The sequence below is a fragment of the Dendrobates tinctorius genome, unplaced genomic scaffold, assembly GCF_039654945.1.
Source record: "Dendrobates tinctorius isolate UK_male_01 unplaced genomic scaffold, ASM3965494v1 ptg000162l, whole genome shotgun sequence".
Taxonomy (NCBI): Eukaryota; Metazoa; Chordata; class Amphibia; order Anura; family Dendrobatidae; genus Dendrobates; species Dendrobates tinctorius.
Genome location: NW_027361829.1, coordinates 66,716,443 through 66,737,664, shown reverse-complemented (window position 1 = coordinate 66,737,664; position 21,222 = coordinate 66,716,443). Strand labels below are relative to the sequence as shown.

The window sequence follows — 21,222 nt, the reverse complement described above, 5'->3', positions numbered from 1 at the left end:
TTTGTTCATTTTCATAGATTTTTTATTTATTATTACTTTTGTCTGATTCAAATTATTTCTGTGACCATTGTGGGTTTTTCTGTCATTACACGAGGGGTACCAACAATTATATATACACACATTCACACACAAAAGCTTGTTTATTTTTTTGCAATACCTACAGGTATCCTGCAATCCACATTTCGGATCTCCATCCTATGAAGGTCTAAATTTCTTTTTTCCTCTGTCTTAACACCACTGTCCCCTCCCCTCTCCTTTAGGCCCCATTACACATAACGATGTCCCAGCGATCCCACCAACGATCCGACATGGATGGGATTGCTGGGACATCGATAGACAGCCCCTCCAGCGATCAGGACCAGCGAGCAAGCCGGTTTCTAATGTAAACATCCAGTATCCAGGAGCCACGGCTCCTGGATACCTGCTGTTTACCTTGGAAACCAGCGTGTACGCCGCTTTCCAAGGTAAACATTAGAAACCAGCGTTCAGTGTTGCTGGTCTCTCGCTGCCACACGCAGCGATATGGGCTGGTCAGCGGGAGACCAGCGATGAAAAAAAATGGCCCAGGCTGATCGAGCACAATCAGCGATACCTGGCAGGGGGGCCGGTCGCTGATCCCTGTCACACAGCGATCTCGCTGGAGAGATCACTGATGCATCACAAAATCAGCGATCTCACTAGTGAGAGCGCTGTGTGTGACGGGGCCTTTAGTTCTCATTAGGGCCGGCTCCAAGTTTTTGTGGGCCCTGGGCGAAAGCGTCTCAGTGGGCCCTTTTAAACACATACCACAATTCATGATGCACAGATACGGCAGAGAAATATAGATATGCAATGCCAAAGATTTCACTTACTCCTTATATTACATGCGTGATATCTAGTGGAAATTCTACAATAGCTCAGAAACTGGTGAATTTTTGCAGAGTACAGCACACAGAATGACTGCAGACCATGGGCGGACATACTACTGGTTCAGCCGATGCAGTGCACCAGGGCCCAGAGGTGGAAGGGGGCCCCTGAGCGTACTGCCCATAGCGGCAGAGTATGCAGAGTCCAGATTGGCGGCGGGAGTGTAAGGCCTCTTTCACACTTCAGTTTTTTACAATCAGTCACAATCCGCCAGGTTTTGAAAAAAAAACGGATCCGCAATTTTCTTTTGAGTATCTATTTCACCATTGACTTACATTATTGGCGGATTGCCGTCCGTTGCATCCGTTTTTTTTTTGCGGATCCGCCAAAAGTTCCTGTCCGTCACCATCCTCCAAGATTTAACAACGAAGCTTGCAACGTTTTTTTCTGTGGCGGATCCTCCAGACACTCATTTAACCCGAAATTCTTTCTGGGTGCCGGACAAAAAAAAAAAAAAAAAAAATTCCCTCCCTCCCTTTAAAATTCTTCATTTGTTGGATCCGTCAAAAAAAACGGACGGGTGCCATCCGTTGTCATCAGTACTAAAACGGATCCGCCATCTGTCCTTTTGGCGGATTTTGACTGATGCAAACAACTGAAGTGCGAAAGAGGCCTAAGGGGCCCGGTATTATGCAGCATCGGCCCCTTTCACTTCCTGCTGTAATCACCTGAACACCAGAGAAGGGGAGAAAGCGGCGCGGGAGAGCAGGAGTTCAAAATGGGGAGTGTCATGCAGGGAGAGACGCTGACCAATGAACACTTTCCTCACCAAACTGAGGAGAGCACTCACTGGCTGTCGTCTGTCCTCCTGCATGGCGCGTCCCAATGGTGAGTACTCCCTGGTTGTCAGGGGCCCAGGCCGCACAGCAGCACACAGGGGACTGCAGTGGAGGAAGAGCAGGACCTACAGTGTGTACTGTATTCTGCTTCCTCCACTGTGACATTCCAGGCAGGCTGCAGCATCTAGGAGCACAGGTCAGATGAAGAGGCTCACTGCACCGGACATCTCACAGAGGAGGTCGGGGGAGGGGAGCTCCCTGCACTGGAGAGCTCTGCAGCAGCAGGGAACTGAAATCCTCTGTGCTCTCTTCCCCTTCCCCCACAGTGGGCCCTGCAGTCATCTCCAGCTTCTCTCTGCACTATGTGGCCAACCTACATGGCTCATCTGAACAGAACACCTGAGGTCGTAGATTATTTTGTGTGTGTATATTTACATATGTGCATGTACAGTATGTGTGGGTGAATGTATGTGTTTATCTGTGTATGTATGTACAGTATGTGTCCGTGTATGTACGGTATTATATATATATATATATATATATATATATATATTGTGTGTCTATATGTCTATGTGCATGTATGTAAGTGTGTGTATGTATGGTATATGTGTAGATTTATGTATACTATGTGTATGTATGTGTATATAAGTGTGTGTGGTATAGGTATGTAAAGTATGTGTGTGTGTGTATCTGTGTATGTACGATATATGTGTGTATGTATATATGGTGTAGGTCTATGTGCATGTATGCAAGTCTGTGTATGTACGGTATATGTGTGTATGAATATATGGTGTATGTCTATGTGCATGTATGTACGGTATATGTGTATGTATATGTAGATACTATATGTTTATTTATGTGTATGTACGGTATATGTGTATGTATGTGTATATAAGTGTGTGAGTATGTACGGTATAGTTATGTACAGTGTATGTATATGTGTGTATGTATAATATCTCTGTATATGAATGCACTGTATATATGTGTTTGTGTGTATGTATGCTATGTGTATATGCATCTGTATGTATGTATGGTGTGTGTATGTGTATGCATGTACGGTATATGTATGTGTGATCCAGCAGATCATGGATAACTTGCTGATTACTGGGGATTCAACTACTGGGCCCCCAGCTCTATTCATTATCTATAGAGCTGCTGAGCACTGCACTCGGCTATTTCCATCAGTTCCATAGACAATGAATAGAGCAGAAACCAGATGATACAGGCACCAGACACAAAATGTAATATATACATTGTTAGGATCTGCCACGAGGAGTCACTCTGCACACTTTCTGTCATGTGCCAACTAAAGTGTCAGCCATGTCTGCAGTGTTCTAGTCACTGACATAGCGGACACTAGTTGTCACCTGACTGCAAGATTGACTGCCCTGGAGCCAGCAGAACTGCATGATAACGGATATATATATTTTTGCATTACACACACAGTATATATTATATATCTCAATCTCAGTGAAAAATATAAATAAATATATTTTTTTAGATGTGTGGGGGCCCAAATATAACTTTTGCTATTGGACCTTGTGATTGCTACGTATGCCCCTGCTTGCAGGGCAGTAATAATGAGGGCAATCTGCCTTGTTTCTTGGAGCCCGAGGCTCCAGGGGTCTCATTGCCAGATTGCTCTCATCATAAGAAACGTAGCGGGCAGGGAAGGGGGCCCAGACATATTTCTTGCACAGGGGCCCCAAGCTGTCAGTGTCTGCCCCTGCTGCAGACTTATCATTTTAGACCAGACAGTATAGTTCTCCATACAGAATTATGGGCCCCGTATATTGCTTCACACAGTATATAATTGTTCCATACAGTAAAATGGGCCCCATATATTACTCCATACACTTGTGGGCACCATATATATTGCTCCATACAGCATTATGAGCCTCATATAATGCTCCATACAGTATTATGGGCCCCATATAATGCTCCATACAGTATAACTGGGGCCCCATAGAATGCTCCATACATGAAAAAAAAAAAATAAATGATCAAATACCTCTCTGCAGGTCCGGTCTACTGTCTTGACTCTCTGCACTGCTTGTCAGAGGGCGCGCTGTAGCGACATCACAGCGCCCTCTTCCCTGAGACGTCACAGTGTCAGAAGAGGTCAACACTGAAGACACTGGAGCTGTGGGGAATGAGGGGAAGTGACTATTTGAGGGGGCACTGGGTGACATCAGCCCTGGTTCTCATCCTTACCTCTTCTTATATGATGATCTTTATTTACCTATATGCAAGATCTGTATACAGGGAAGATTTAGCCCACAGCAAAGCCATGGGCAGAGTGACCCACGTTTTGTTTTTTAGGGCAAGCAGGGGTTAAAAAATATGGGTATAAGCGTGGGCTCTGTGGGACTCAAAAGTTTAGAGGGGTTGGTTAGTAGTGTGGGGGGTGTTTACAGATGAGCAGGGTTTATCTGTCTGAGAAAGGGTAGGGCTAACAATCGGCATGAGGCACCAAGAACGAAGGTCCCGCTGTGGCACCCCAGCAGTTCGGTTGCCACAATGGCCTTGCTTCCCTCCAGGGGGGAGTGATGTCATGCCTGGAAGCAAAGAGGGAGTCTCCTTGCCAGGTATTTCTAACATACAACACAGTTCCTGCTCCAGGCCAGCAGAGGGAGCTGCTCTCTCTGGTCGGGAGGAGGAAGTTAGTAGAGAGCGTTAGTGCCTGAACAGGGTTGAGACAGGACACCTGGAGAGGAGCTGGGGGACAGGAGCTATAGCTGAGCTCATCCCCAAGCTTGAGCACCAGAGACCGGGCCCCGGAGTCCGAGGCTGTGTGGGTACTAAAGCCCCAGCAGCAGAATTCGGAGGGCAGAAGACCGCAGATCCTCTGTCCCCAACTGATACTCGATGACAGAGCAGCTCGTGTGAGCCAGAGACGCCAGATAGGAGCGATCCCTGAAGCAGGATACAGTTGCCTGTCATGTGAGTGGACTTCTACCTAAGCATCAGACAGAAAGAGGGACTTGAATAGAGTTCACAGCAGCAAGTATCTCAGAGAATAGCGCTAGAAAGGAGGCCTCACAACCTACCTGAATAAGGAGATTCCCAAGTTGCTTTCAGGCTGACCGACTCCAGAACCATCTGTAACCTGAGCCCTGTACTGTACCTGCATTGCTCAGTAAGGCTGAGTTCACACGTGGCGTTTTTTTCGCGTTTCCGCGGCGGTTTTAACCGCGCGATTTTGCCGCGAAAAATAAGCATCCCATGCAATCCTATGGGATTCCGCAATGCTGTGCTAATGCTGCGGTTTTTACCACGGCGGAATCGCTTCGCAGTAAAAAACGCAGCATGCTCATTAATTTGCGGAATCGTGGCGATCCCGCACCCATAGGAATGCATTGTTCCTCTTACTTCCCGCATGTGGCTGTGCACACCATGCGGAAAGTAAGCAGTTCAATTTCGGATGGTACCCATGGTCCGGAGGAGAGGAGACTGTCCTCCGGGCTTTGGGTACCATATCCCTGTAAAAAATTGAATTTAAAATAAAAAATATTGTTATTCTTACCTTCCGGCATCCCGCGCAGCATTCCCGCCTCTCTCCACGCTCCCGTTCCCAGTAAGCCCTTGCGAAAATGCCCGCGATGGCGTCCGTTCTCGCGGTCGTTCGCGCGACGTCATCACGAATTACCGCGAGAACGGACGTCATCGCGGGCATTTTCGCAAAGGATTACTGGGAACGGATGCGCGGGACGTCGGAAGGTAAGAATAACACTTTTTTTTTTTTTTACATTCTATCTTTTACTACTGATGCTGCATAGGCGGCCTCAGTAGTAAAAAGTTGGTCACACTTGTCAAACACTATGTTTGACGAGTGTGACCAACCTGTCAATCAGTTCTCCAAGCGATGCTACAGATCGCTTGGAAAACGCTAGCATTTTGCAAGCTAATTACGCTTGCAAAATGCTAGTTTTTCCGCGGGAAAATCGCGGGAATTTAAAATGCGATTTTCCCGCGGAATGGAATTCTCGCGGTAATTTCCGCGAGAGTTCCAGTACGTGTGCACTTAGCCTAAAAGGTAAAGAAAACTGCACCCAGCTGTGTCCTCTAATTATTCCTGCGTCACCTACCCAACTCTGCTACATCTATCATCACTACCTCTAACATCTACATACCAACTGCCCTGGGACAAAGATCTGCCTGTGGAGAGCTGCACCAACTTAGCTGCATTACCATCAGTCCCAGAGTATCTCATCTGCAGCGCTGGTCTCCTCTGACCATATACCACAGGTGGCTTCACGAACACTTTATTATAAACTTTATTCCCTTATAAATATCCCTGTAATTGGACGCCCAGGGCCATGGACCGGGTCACTGCTGCCGTGACACATCCCTTTAAATACCGGCCCAGTACCGAGTATCCCCACTGCCCTGGCGGGCGACCCACTGCAATCCCACCCCCTAATTTAAGGGTTCAAGTAAGGGAAAATATCAAAATGTTGGATGATGAAGTCATTCTGTCATTTCGGTGAGCGGTGGTGAGGGGGTTCTTGGAGTTGGTGGCAAAATTGTGGTGGTGGTGGGGGGGGTTGTACATTGGGTGGATGGTAACCTCCCCTTGATGTTCGGATTTTTATTAATTGCCTGGTGGATTTTGGAACTCTGTGGTTGCTGTTGGAGGTAATGCTGGATGGTTAATTATTTATTGGTTTTTGAGCACCAAGAACCTTCTTACAAAAAGTTATTATAATGTTTGTATAATAAAAATTTGGCAGATTTGGTCAATTTATCCAATGAAAGGTGTTAAGAGTAGAGATGGGCAAACCCGAACAGTAAATTTCGGTGTCCATACCGAACACCTACTGTTCGGACACGGACACTGACTTCACCAGGAAGTCCATGTTACTGCTCAGGCTCGGCTGCCCGAACATCGGGTGTTTGTTGCGCTGTCATATGCATGACAGTGTGGCAAACACGGCTTCTTATTGGCGGTGAAACCATCCCCGCTGGTCAGAGAGCCACAGTTATCATCTGACATCTGCTGTCGCTAATTACAGTGAGAGCAGGAGCGGCAGATGAGAATATTCATTAGCTGCTCCTGTGCTGTAAATAAAAAAAAAAACAAAAAAAGACAAAAAAAAACTGCGTGGGTCCCCCTGTATTTTTGCTAACCAGCCAGGCAAAAGTCACAGCTGGGGGCTGCAACCCTCAACTGTCAGCTTCAGCAATGCTAGTTATCAAGAATAGAGGGGTCCCCATGCTTTTTATAAAATTATTTAAATAATTAAAAAAAAGAACGGCGTGGGGTCCCCCCCCCCATTTTTGACAACCAACCTTGCCAAAGCAGACAGCTGGGGGCTGGTATTCTCAGGCTGGTAAGGGACCATGGATATTACCCTCCCCCCAGCCTAAAAATAGCAGTCCGCAGCATCACAGTAAAGGCACATCAAATGGGGTTCATATTTGTGAGGTTGATGTCTCCCATCCATCGCTCCTGCTCTCACTGTCATTAGTGGCTGCAGGTGTCAGATGATGGGATCAATAGTCCCATCAGCTGACACCAGTGACCGGAGGTAAAATTTATACCTCCAATCATAGCTGAGCGCCAGCGAGGATTTCCCCGCTGATCAGAAGCGGTGTTTGCCGCACTGTTGGAACGCCCAGCAGGGCCGGGGGAACTCAGTACCCGGCCTTTCAGGTCCTTTTAAGGGGGAAAGTGTGTCACGGTGGTGATAGTGACCCGGTCCGTGGCCCTGGATGTCCAATGTAGATGGGAAGATGGTAGGAAAATGAATTCGGAAAAAAGAGAATCGTGACTCCACCCGTGGTACTTGGCTAGGATAGCCGACGCTGCGATGCAGATCCTCTGGGACGGTGTTAGGGCAGCGGGTATGGTAAAGCTCTCCACAGGTAGAGCAGTGTCCCAGGGCAGTTGAGCCAGTGACGGTGTTTGCAGTGTGAGGCAGGCAGTTGTAAAATAACTCCAAGAACACAGGTGCAGTTTCTGGGTTTTTACACACAAGTTTCGTGTAAATGTTGGTCCACTTAGTGCTGCGTCCTCCGAGGGAGGGGTCCGGCAAACTCCCAGGCAGATTGGGTACACCTTTCAGGACTCCTCCTTGTGTCTTCTCTCAAGACCGTGTCTCTGCGCTGAATTCTCCTTACTTTCCCTGCCCTGCGCCTTCACAAGTAGTGCCCCCAGCTGGTAGCCACGGATCTCAGGCGACGTGGGTCAGGCCCCAAGGTCCGTTACTCATACCGCTGCCTTTTGGTGGGTGCTTGTGGCTGTGGCACTTAAAGTTACCTCAGCCTCCGGCTTGCTAGCTGAGTCCTATAATCCTCCACTAGTTTCAGGGACCGGCTCCCCCACTTCGGCCAGATCCTTCCCTTCTGGGATGCGGGCTCCATGGGTGGCCAGTCGCACTACCCGTGCCCCTAGGACCCCTGCTTCCCAGTCCATGGAGCGTGGACAAGATGTTTCTCTCACTTCCACCCACAGTCCTCTACAGCAATCCTGCTCTCTCGCTGGTCCTGTCACTAACTGACTAGTTTCTGGAAGGATCTCTATACCTCAGAACTAGCTCCTCCCAAAAAACTGTCACCTTTCTCACTCTTATTGGATGCCTAACTATCACTCCACTACCTAAGCTCCTCCCACTCTACCTACCTTCTACACTAACCCCCCACACCCTTTCCTAGCCAGTCTGGGATGAGGCCATCCTCCCTAAGGTTACGCCCAGGTGCCCTGACTAGCTAGTGTGTGTGTGTGTGTGTGTGTGTTGAGTGCAGTGTTAGGAGGCCTGGGTGGTGATCCCTCTTTATCTGAGGGTGGGATACCACACCTCTGGATGAGGTGCAGTACCTCTGTGGTGACCAGACCCTCTGGGGCGCCACATAGTCATGCACAATACAGCACAGAAAACACTGGATATTTGGGCCCCCAGTTCAAGTGAATGGGGTTCGGGTACTGTTCTGGTACCCGAACTTTTTGTAACTGATCGGCCGAACCCGAACATCCAGGTGTCCTCCCATCTTCACACACAAGTAAATCATGTTAAAGAGTGATTACCAAAATGTCAAGTTCTCTCTAATCCATGGGATTGGGATTAGGCAAAATTTGCCGATTGCTGGAGATCTGACTACTGAGACCCCCAGCGATCCTGATAACAGGATTCTGAAATCCACATGCACATGCTCATTGATTACCGGACAATTCTTGATTAGGGAATAAGTTGCACTAAAGGGTTTTTCTCAAAATAAAAAAAAAAAAAAAAAACACTAACTCAATAGGCTAAAAATGGTACCCATACAGATCTTTTGAAATAATAAAACAAAAAATAGATATTTGCAGATTAACACCCTACAGATACAAGACAAGCATACACAAAAACAGAATTATGAAGAAAAAAACAAAACAAAAAAAACTACTAGCATGGGTTGCCAACATGTTATAATTAGAAAAGGAAGACAAATTACAGTTGCATAATATGAAAATGAGCTCTAAGGCTAAGTGCACATGTACCGGAACTCTCGCGGAAACTACCGCGAGAATTCCGGAATTCCATTCCGCGGGAAAATTGCATTTTAAATTCCCGCGATTTTCCCGCGGAAAAACTAGCATTTTGCAAGCGTATTTAGCTTGCAAAATGCTAGCGTTTTCCAAGCGATCTGTAGCATCGCTTGGAGAACTGATTGACAGGCTGGTCACACTCGTCACATAGTGTTTGACGAGTGTGACCAACTTTTTACTACTGAGGCTGCCTATGCGGCATCAGTAGTAAAAGATAGAATGCAAAAAAAAAAAAAAAAAAAAATAGTGTTATTCTCACCTTCCGGCGTCCCACGCATCCATTCCCAATAATCCTTTGCGAAAATGCCCGCGATGACGTCGCGCGAATGACCGCGAGACTTTGCGATCCCGCGAGACTGGACATCATCTCGGGCATTTTCGCAAAGGATTACTGGGACCGGGAGCGTGGAGAGAGGTGGGAAGGCTGCGCGGGACGTCGGAAGGTAAGAATAACAATATTTTTTATTTTAAATTCTATTTTTTACAGGGATATGGTACCCAAACCCGGTCTCCTCTCCTCCGGACCGTGGGAACCATCCGCAATTGTTCTGCATACTTTACGCATGGTGTGCACAGCCACATGCGGGAAGTAAGCGGAACAATGCATTCCTATGGGTGCGGGATCGCCGCGATTCCGCAAATTAATGAGCATGCTGCGTTTTTTACCGCGAAGCGATTCCGCCGTGGTAAAACCGCAGCATTAGCACAGCATTGCGGAATCCCATAGGAATGCATGGGATGCTTATTTTTCGCGGCAAAATCGCGCGGTTAAAACCGCCGCGGAAATGCGAAAAAAAAACGCCACGTGTGAACTCAGCCTTAGGGCACATTTAGAAAGGTAATCTTGGCCATTTGATAGCTACAAGTCAGTGGATGTTTAATGGCCAATTTAGATTTGCCAATCAGAATTCTACACACATAGAATGACTGAATTTGTGATGAGCGAGGGTGGTATGATAAAGTGTTATCTGCGCATGCTTGTGTCAAAATCAAGTATTTTCAGTGTGCTCAAAATAAATGCTTGAATCGCCATGACTGCATGTCTTGCAACTGTTTGACAGCCGCAACACATGCAGGGTTTGCCTGTTTGTTAGAGACATCTGTTTGTGACATCAGCGTAAACAGGAGAATCGCTGGCAGAGATCATTGCAGTTCAGAACAGGCAGGCAGTTAGCAACCACCTGCTGGCAAGTTCCTTAGCCCTATAGCCAAAAATCACAAAGCCCCAGATAACCCCCTTTACTACTGGCATTAACAAGCCAATCACTCACCTAATAATAGTTTTATTCATTCATCGGGTGGCTGCTGGTAAGTTTACAGGCTGATCAGGAATGAGCTTTCGCCGCTATTGGCTTCTCTAAAGGAGCATTAACCCTCAGTAAGTACACAAACCAGCAAATAAATAGCCAGTGCACAATTAACATATCAACTATTTTCCCACCACTGGGTAAATTTACCCATTAGTTTATCTTGCCTACTTAGAAAAAAATATGCACTCTTGTGCCAAACCGTGAATCATCTTGGGTGAGGCTGTACTACTGTACATACAGAAATTGCTTATGCTATCAGACTACTTTACAGCTTCAGAGAAGACACTCATGAGCTGAACCCCCCCACAATTGCTAAAAGAGCAATCCCATCTTGGACATGTGCGGTATATCCACAGGATGTCATTATTGTGTGACAGATAACAGTGCCCGCACCCGTCTTGAGAATAGGGCCCACCTTATGGCGTGTGACTCTTCACTTCTATTGAAGTTCTGAAAATAGTCAAGCACGATTGTCACATCACCATTTCCAGTGGTGAGGGCCCCATTCTAAAGACAGGTGTGGGAATCCCATAGGTGGAAAGGCATTAAACACTTATGGCATATTTATGGGACTGCAGGAGATAGCGGAGTACAGTGCACCCAAAAATAATGAATAGACCTAAGAGGTGCATGCGTGGGTATCACTTCACTGAAATGGGGCAGTTCGGAGTCCTATTCTCAGGACTGGTGGGAGTGCTAGCGTTGGACATCTTACAGATGGCGCTTGAATCCATCATAAATGTTACTCAAACCATGTGTTGGCGTACATTTCTGGCATAATTTACGCAAACTTTGTGATGCAAATTAAGATAAATTTGACAGGTGGTCCTATCCCGGCTCAGCCCACTCTGGCAATTTCTCTGGAGCTCTCTGGCAGTGATGTCAGTGAGGTGTCCGGGGGTTCATCAGCTATGAACTCCGGTGACCTCTCACGTCAGCGCTACACACTGCAGGAGCGTAATCACACTACTGTCTCAGTGTGTTCTGTCTAGCTTGCTGAACGGTCTCATCATGCCACCAAAACACCCAGATGTAGCAGGGTTTAGGTTCTTCGTCGGACAGCATCACATAGGGATTCTCAGTAGACAGGTAAGAAATATGGTGGTTTATTATTTTTATAGTGATAAAAAGGGGAGTGGGGAGTGTTTATTTAAAATAAAGGAGTCTGTGTCTTTCAATTAAAAGGACTTTATTCTGTGTATTTTTTACAATATATCTATGTGGTTACTAATGGGAGCATCTTATAGACACCTCTCCATTACTAACCCTTGTGCATGATGTCAGTGGTCATAGGGTTGTGGTTGATGTCAACAATTTTATTACCTCACTTGCCACCGCACCAGGGCAAGTGGGAAGAGCGAAGCTAAGCGCCAGATTTGGCGCATCTTAGGCTGGAGTCACACACAAGGTAGAAAAATACGGACCGTATTTTACGTCCGTAATACGCATAAATGGTCCCTAAATAGTGCTCCATATGTCATCCGTTGTCAGGGTGTGGCCGCGTATTTTTCTCATGTAAGCATCCGTATACCGTTTTTCTCTCGCAGGCATGAAAAATGGACATATAATGGAGCCCAATGATAGGTTTTCAAATCCAAATGAAAGGATATATGGAGAGATATATATATATATACACACACACACACACACACACACACACACACACTATATATATTTTTTTTTTCCACTCCAAATAAAGGCAGCACTTCATGGTAATTGTTTTCAAGTGGTAGTGAGTTTTATTCAGCCCACATATCAAGACATTGGGATATGTTGGGTAAGTGTTTACCACATGTTGAGGAACTTACTGTACCACCATTAATTGCATATAAAAGGAATAAGAATATTGGAGGTTTTTTTGGTTAGATCTGATAGTGTAACTTGTAAATTCCTTTTCAAAGATCCAATGACGGGTCACAAGAGAACAGGTTGCTATCCGTGCTTGTCATGTGTGAATTGTTCACTTATGTTAAAGGGTTCACCTTTTCAACATCATGAAACCTCTAAAATCTATAAAATAAATCAATTCCTAACATGTAACATACCTCTTGGAATGCCCCTGTAAACTGTGGTATGTTGGGGAAACCACATGGGATTTTAAGACCAGAATAAACCAACATCGGTATACTATTAGAAAGAAAAAAACTTGATTTTTCCGGTCCCGAAACACTTTGTTGAGTGTAATCATACCGAGAGGGACTTGAGATTTAGAATAATTGATGTGGTCTCTATGCAGAGAAGAGGTGGGGATAGAGAACTCATACTTAAGGAAAAGGAACTGAAGTGGATCTATGAGCTGAATACATTAAAACTGAAAGGGTTAAATGCTGAATTTAAAATACATACTGTTATGTGAAATTGCTCCTCTGTATGTGCTGTATTGAAGGCCTATGGATATTTGGGGAATAATATTGCTTGTAATTATTCCTGGTTTTAATTTTTCGTTTTTTTATTTTTTAGATTTATCACTATTTGTAACAGTGTTGAAACTACCCTGGTGAAGATATTAAGAACATGGAGGACGAATGGACTTTAGTAAAAAAATTTTTTTGTATAGAAAATAATTTCTGTGACGTGCCCTCTTTTTTTTTTTTTTTTTTTTTTTTTTTTTAAAAAAAAAGGTTTTCTATGAATAGTTTTTTTTATATAAGGGTTCTGTCATTGTGACCAATCATATGCCAATGTGATGATGAGTGGATTTCTATGGCTGCGGGGATAACTGATATATTGCCCTTTAGCTACTGGGGTGCATCAGTCGGCCTGATGAAGGTCATGTGGTGCACGTGAGTGGCTATTTGGATAAACCGGAGGCAACCTGATGAGGGTGTTGTCCGGGGCTCCAGGGCAATTAATAATATAATTTAAATCCCTATATCTCAAGTAAAAGATATTAGCAGCTGTATGGATTACCTTATATATAAATAAAAAAATCTTGGGAAATAACAGCTTTTTTAAGAAGTTGTAGCGATATGGTGACAGATGGCAATATAAGTAATATAAGAATAATTTTATATGATTTAAGCAAAAACGCTAGATTTAAAATATAAAATTGATTGGATGATAGCTTAGTAGCGTTATTTGACCTTCTGCCACACACAATATGGCGCCTATGAGGTGATGAATACACCCAGGCGCCTGTGCAGAGAGAGTAAATGCCACACACGCTTTTCTATTGGCTGGCTGAACATGACAGAGCTGATGACTCATAGCACATGCGCGGTAGAGCTACAGGAACGCCAGATATAGCGTTTTCAGCGTTCATGGCGTCCTCCATGTGGTGGTATGTAAACCAAAGGGATTATGAGACACTGTAATACTGTATGACTAATGTGCAATCACAAGAACACTATTAAGATGAAGTTCATTATTAAGCTTAAGAATTGCAATAAGCACAAAGCACTTTTTGCACTATTTTGCACATATGGAGTCTGTTGACTATAATGAAGGAAACTGTATACACTTAAATGTAATTTTGTAATGTAAAATGATTGATAATTGAGAGATTGTTATATGGTCTATAAAAAGACACTTCTTTGTACCACCCACTGCTTGAGAAAGGCTCAGTTGAGCCGAAACGTTGCCTTGATGTGTGATGAATAAAACTCACTACCACTTGAAAACAATTACCATGGAGTGCTGCCTTTATTTGGAGTGAATATTGAAATTGTGGCTGAAAACTGGACTTTCTGCCAGAGGCCAGGCACCCGAAGTTAAGTGCTGTGCTGTTTCCTTTTTTTCCTATATATATATATATATATATATATATATATATATATATATATATATATATATATATATATATATATATATATATATATATATTATATACACATATATATATATATATATATATATATATATATATATATATATACACCCACACACGTCATTGAGACACACACACATATATATATATATATATATATATATATATAGATTTCACAGAGTTCTTCATAGCAGAATAGCCGCAAATTCAATTGCCGGCTTCTGTCAAATCATTCCCCAACCCGACATGAAATGACACATGGTTTACATACAGTAAACCATTTCATTTCATGTTTTTTTTATATGTCCCAGACTAATAATTAGATGAGGGTTTGTGTGCCAAATTTGGGAGGTGTAGGTGTTAATTCGTTGTCACAGATCAGCCGGGGACTCCTGCTGACGTCACCGAGGCTGCGGGGAGTCCCCGGCTGATCTGTGAATGAACTAATATATAACCAAGTAGAAATGAGGTCGCACTCAACAAGCTGGTGAAGATATTGCTTGATTTATTGGCACGTTTCACATGTCGGGCCGGGGGGAGTGATATCAGGAGTGCAGAGGGAGCTGACAACGATCGTTTTGCGCGATCCAAGCGCTTCGATGGGTCATCGGGGACCCGTTGAAGCGCTTGGATAGCGCAAAACGATCGTGCCAATATATCAAGCAATATCTTCACCAGCTCGTTGAGTACGACCTCATTTCTAGTTGGATATACAGAGCATTGTGAGTTCTCAGGTCTTGCAACCGAAGCTGCCAGTTATTAGCGCTCCGAATGTCGCACACCAACTGAGGATATACGGTAACAGCGGTGCCATCCGCGTTTTTTTCTTTCATTTATGCAATAAATATATATATATATATATATATATATATAAATTCTGTGTGTCTAGATCTATTCTTTCGTTTCTTTATTAAACCTGTCAGTGTGATTTTACTGTATAGCACACTGAATTGCCGGCTTTTCTAAAAGACACCGGGTGCGTATTTCTCGCAAGTCACACGTGGTCCGTGCGTATTTTTAGCGCACCCATAGACTTGCATTGGCGTACTACGGTCGTGATACGCTGACAATCGCAGCATGCTGCGATTGGCACGGACCGTAGAAAATACGTGAAAAAAATACGGCTGATGGGAGCTACCCCATAGAGAATCATTGGTCCATGGGCAATGCGTTTTTTATCGCCTCTCACTCGTCCGTATTCCTCTCTAGTGTGACGCCGGCCTTATGGATGCACCATTTCTGGGGCAGCTGAGAGCTGATGTTCTTAGTCTTCCTAGCCTATTAATATCAGCCAGCAGCTGTCTGCCTAGCCTTCGCTGGTAATTAATTATAGGGGTACCCCACAACATTTTTTTCTGGGGGATCCACCATTTTTATAACCAGTAAAGGCCAAGTAAACAGCTGCGAGCTGATATTAATAGCCTGGGAAACTCCATGTTTATTACCCCCTTACCAGACAATAAACATCAGCTCCCAGCTGTCAGCTTTCCCTCAGCTGTTTAAGAAAAAGTAGAAGGACCCCACGCCATTTTTTTTTCTTTATTGAAAAATTAGCTAAATACATGAACATTAAATTACACGCACATGGAACTTATATATGTCATTGACATCTTTCTATTTATTATGATGGGTCACGCTGTGAATTTACATCACAGTGATCAAGTTAAAAAAAAAAAATAGTAAGTCAAACCCCCCATTATCACCCCCTTAGTTGAAAATAATAATATTAAAAAAGTATTTATTTCCATTTTTCCATTAGGGTTGGGCTCATAGTTGGGATTGGGCTTAAGCTAGGGCTGTGGTTATGGTTGGGATTAGGTTTAGGGGTGTGCTGGAGTTGGAATTGGGGGGATTCCACTGTTTAGGCACATCAGGGGGTCTCCAAACGCGACATGGTACCACCACTGATTCCAGCCAATTATGTGTTCAAAAAGTAAAACGGCGCTCCCTACCTTCTGAACCCTGCCATGCACCCAGACAGTGGCTTTCCCTCACGTACAGAGTGTTGGCGTACTCAGGAGAAATTGCACAAAAAATTTTGTGGTCCATTTTCTCCTGATACCCTTGTGCAAATAAAGTTTGGTTCCAAAGTAAATTGTTTTTGAAAAAAATAAATTGTTCATTTTTTCACATTGCTTTAGTTCTCATGAAGCACCTGAAGGGTTAATAAACTTCTTTAATGTGGTTTTGAACACCTTGAGGTTTTTCTTTTCATAAACGCAAGTCATATCGAAGAAATTTTACCACTAACATGAAGCACAATAGGTCACACAGGAAAAAAAAGTTCAGAATCCGTGGGATATGTTGAAGCGTTCCAGAGCTATAACCTCATAAAGTGACAGTGGTCAGAATTGTAAAAACTGGCTTGGTCATTAAGTACCAAATTGGCTCTGTCACTAGGGGGTTAATAATACTACTCCAGCAGTAAAATAAAATACAATCAAAAACAACTCTAGAGTGGTGCTTTAACAGCAAAAATTAGGGTTCATTCAGGCATCTGTGATTTTTCTTTTACACAAAAAAACTGTCTGTTTTTACCATCAGGGTTTGATCAGACTTTCATTAGTTTTTCTCTGATTAAAAAAATAAAGCGATGGAGATTGCTTATTATGAGAAGCTTGTGCAATCAGTGAAGAACAAACAAACACATGGATGGCATCCAAGTGCTGCCTGATTTTTTTCACGTACCCATAGACTTGCATTGGCGAGTTTGATCTGAGATTCCCATAAAAGGGTGTGTGCACGCTGCGGATTGTAGTGCGGATTTGGCAGAGCGGTTTTTGTAAAATCCGCAGGTAAATTTTACCTGCGGATTGCTCTGTGGTTTTTCCATCTCCTCAATGGAGGAGATGGCAAACCACAGCGGAATCCGCAGAAAGAATTGATATGTCAATTCTTTCTGTGGTTTCAAAACCGCAGAAAAAATGCGCAGAAAAATCCGCACCGTCTGCACTGCGGTTTTTTATTCCCATAGGGAATAATGGTGCTGTACACCGCAGCAAAAACTGCTGCAGATGTGTGTGCACACACCCAAAATTGGTCATACCGGCTTGATTTTGTGCAGACCACCCAGTCAGCCCCATAGACTTTGCTAGGTACAATTTCTGTTCGTGAAAAACAAAGATAACACAGTAATGCTTGAATGAGCAGAAATAAAAAGGTAATCAATAGGGATTTCCATAGGAAAATGGCTGAATATTTTTCAGCCAAATACCAAATTTTGTCACCCTGAATGTATTTCTGCATCGAGCGGGACACCGACTAATGACATTTGTTAATTTTAGGAGTAAAATATCTACGAAAGAAGAAAAATCAGCGTCATGTGGACCCTTACCTGTAAGAGGTGGAAGCAGGAGGGCTAGCATCCATCCTAGGAGCAGCATTGTTCAGTCTCTTCAGTCCAGGCCCCCACAACAGTCCTCTGCCAGTCCTCCAGCTCCACGTACACTGGATGCTGCACGTCTGTCAATATCCTGAGATGATTCTCATTTCATAAACCCATTTTCAGCGCTCTGGGGTGACTTCACATTTCAGGCTGTGAAGTGTTGTCTTCCTTGGCCTTAGCTCCCACAGCTTACAGGAAATGCATATGAAACCTAAACCTGTACACTCCCAGGTACACAAGGCGTGTCCTCCAACTGCTTCCTTATTACCTTCAAGGTGTTTGCAGGTAAAAGCTGGTTACAGACATCTGCTGTGTAGTGTGAATGCTGCTGCAGGTCACCGCCACAGTTTGAGCATATGGGATTTAGGCCACGTTCAGTATTTGGTCAGTATTTCACATCAGTATTTATATGCCAAAACCAGGAGAGGAACAATCAGAGGAAAAGTCTAATAGAAACTCGTCACCACTCCTGTATTTATCACCCACTCCTGGTTTTGGCTACAAATACTGATGTAAACTACTGACTGAATATGTGAACGTGGCCTTATAGCTGAGCCATTGTCTTCTCACGGATTATACATCGTGTCCAGATTTGTGTTATATAATCCGTCCAATCCACACAAGTTGTCCACTTTCACTAAAGCCTCATTCACACAGCAGAATATTGGTTAGCCCTTTTTTTTGCTATTCTGAGGCACATAACCGTATTTTCGATTGGAGCGCAGATCATGGGAAAAAACGACAGCACTTGGACCAATTTTATTCGATTGTGCTGTTCAGATTACGATTTTTTTTTTCTCGGACTGAATTAACTTCTCACATCTCTAAAATGCTGAATATGTGCACATGGCCCTTTTGAAAAAACTGATGCTTTTTCCTAAATAAACTATGAATGAAACTATTCTAAAAGGACTTTATAGATGGAGGATTATCAAATGCTTTGGATTATCGTACTGTGCACAAAAGTGCTGGAGTAGCAGTACTGTCTGAACTTCGATTCACAGCTACAAGATGACGTGCAGATGATATTTTATATATATATATATATATATATATATATATAATGTTTCACTCTATCTTGTGTGTATTTATAATTTTTCATACAAAAAACATTCACCTAAGGCTGTGGTCACACTTGCAAGAAACTCGCACGAGTCTCGTATCTCAATACCCGGCACTGCCGCTGGCACGCTTACCGGAGCGCTCAGCTGCATAGAAATACAAGCAGCCACACACTCCGATCCCGAGTGCCGGGTATTGAGGTGCGAAACTTGTGCAAGTTTCTCGCAAGTACGACCACGGCCTTACTCCCAAAAAGGGTTGCAAAAATCTTTGCACTTTTGCATTGCTGACCAGTCATGTTCTGATGAAAGACCAGGTTTGTGATGATTTTATGATGTGATGCGCTTGTTAAACGGGTTGTCCAGTCCAAACTGATAAGTCTGCAGTCACCCTGTGTGAATGCAGATTTATGAATCCCCCCAGCGAACACACTGTGCTGCAGGGATTTGCCTGTTTCTGACACGGAGGGTATGTATAAGTTAGGGCGGGGTCACACTTGCGTGTGTAATGTGAGAAACTCGCGCATCAATGCCCGGCACTGCCGCTGGCACTTGGGACTGGAGTGTGCGGCTGCATGTATTTCTATGCAGCCACACACTCCGGTCCCGAGTGCCGGCGGCAGTGCTGGGTATTGATGTGTAGGGAAGTGGACTGACCTATGGACCTGTCTGCAGCAGGAAGGTGAATGCAAAATGTGCCGTAAAAGTACTTGACGTGAACTGGTGTACATGTATGTGGGGAGACAGCTAGAGACAGTGGAGGATGGTAAAGTATTGGGTTTTGACCACTAGGGGGAGACCAAGAACAGCAGGAAAAAGAGACGGTGCAGTACTAAAGTTTGGCCACAAGATGGAGGCAGAGAGCAGTGAGAAAAGGGCTTAACAGCTTAAGGCTAGGAAACCGCATAGTCATGGTGGGCGGAGTTACAGGGACTCTAGAGGGGAATTCCCGGGGAGGGGAATAAATAGGCAGAGAGAGTTCCAGAAGCAGCCAGTTCAGGAGGAGGAGTTCAGCAGAGCAGGAAACTGAAGAGGGAAAAGACAGAGAGGAAGAACTCTGGGAGGGACTGGAAGGAGAAATGGTCAGGGGGGTGGGCCAGACAGGAGAGCTGCAGGACAGAGGAAGCCCAGGGGTACCAGACGGACAGACTCGGACAGGTAAAGCGCTGTGGTGGTGGGCCTAAGGCAGCCATAGTGAAAGAACCGCGAGGGATGTCACAGTAAAGTAAAGAGAAGAAGGTGAAAGGCACCCGGGCCTGTGTGTAGAAGCTGTCGTGCTGCTGCTGTGTTGCTGTGGTCGTCGGGACGACGGCCAATAAAGAGGACCTGTTGAACGCACATAGGTTTCTGTCTCCAGTCTGTTCATGGCGACAAAGGGACCACCCCCAGTCGGCATACGTACCTACAGATGCGCAAGTTTCTCGCATTACACACGCAAGTGTGAACCTGGCCTAATACATACTCCCAGCCAGTAGATGCAGCCTTGCTCTCCATACACCTATGCAATACAGGCCACGTCCACTAGACAGGCTCTGGCTAGGAGTATGCATAACCCATACACAACATCGTACTCTAGGGGGATTCATAAGTCTACAGTCACACAAAGTGACTGCAAACTTATCAGTTTGGACCGGACAAGTCCTATAATGTCCTTCAATTATTTCAGTATTTATATTTGTATAATTTATTTAAGGTGAAGGGAAGCCAACAACAACCTAATGTTTGCCTAATGGCGGCTTTTTGTTGTTTTTTTTGTTTTCAATTTAGCAGACTGTACATGCAAATCCTCTATGTTCTATGCTGGAGCGGTAAAGTGCAGAAGCAGGTAAGCAGCAAAAAATGTGCCATCCTTTTGTCTTATCCGCTATCTCTTTGATAACTCTCTTCTCGACCCTCTCCAATCCGGTTTTCGCTCTTTACACTCTACTGAAACTGCCCTCACTAAAGTCTCTAATGATCTACTAACAGCTAAATCAAATGGTCATTACTCCATGCTAATTCTCTTGGATCTCTCTGCAGCATTCGACACTGTGGATCATCAGCTCCTCCTCACTATACTCCGTTCCATTGGCCTCAAGGACACGTTCTCTCCTGGTTCTCCTCCTATCTCTCTGACCGCTCCTTTACTGTATCTTTTACTGGCTCCTTCTCCTCTCACCTTCCCCTTACTGTTGGGGTTGCTCAAGGATCGGTTCTAGGCCCCCTCCTCTTCTCCTTGTACACTGCCCCTATTGGTCAAACAATCAGTAGATTTGGTTTCCAGTACCATCTCTATGCTGATGACACCCAATTATACGCTTCTTCTCCTGACATCACGCCAACCTTTCTAGAAAACACCGGCGATTGTCTAAACGCTGTGTCTAACATCATGTCCTCACTATACCTGAAACTGAACCTGTCAAAGACTGAACTCCTTGTGTTTCCTCCCTCTACTAATGTACCTATACCCGACATTGCCATTTTGTGTGTGGTTCCACTATTACTCCC

The 21,222-nt window shown here is 44.5% G+C and overlaps 1 protein-coding gene and 1 long non-coding RNA gene across 2 annotated transcripts in view; one reads left to right on the top strand and one right to left on the bottom strand.

The window, feature by feature from the left end:
* The window catches only part of CDCP1 (CUB domain containing protein 1), a 124,836-nt gene extending 106,780 nt beyond the window's left edge, over positions 1-18,056 (bottom strand). The window contains exon 1 of the mRNA XM_073550074.1: positions 17,624-18,056. Coding sequence (XP_073406175.1) covers positions 17,624-17,672 — 49 coding nt within the window. The 5' untranslated portion in view covers positions 17,673-18,056. The remainder of the gene's footprint in view (positions 1-17,623) is intronic.
* LOC141052770 (uncharacterized) lies at positions 1,613-14,146 on the top strand. The gene is made up of 2 exons (XR_012220887.1): positions 1,613-1,734; positions 12,984-14,146. It is a non-coding gene; the product is annotated as an uncharacterized lncRNA (long non-coding RNA).
* Positions 18,057-21,222: the final 3,166 nt, after the last annotated feature.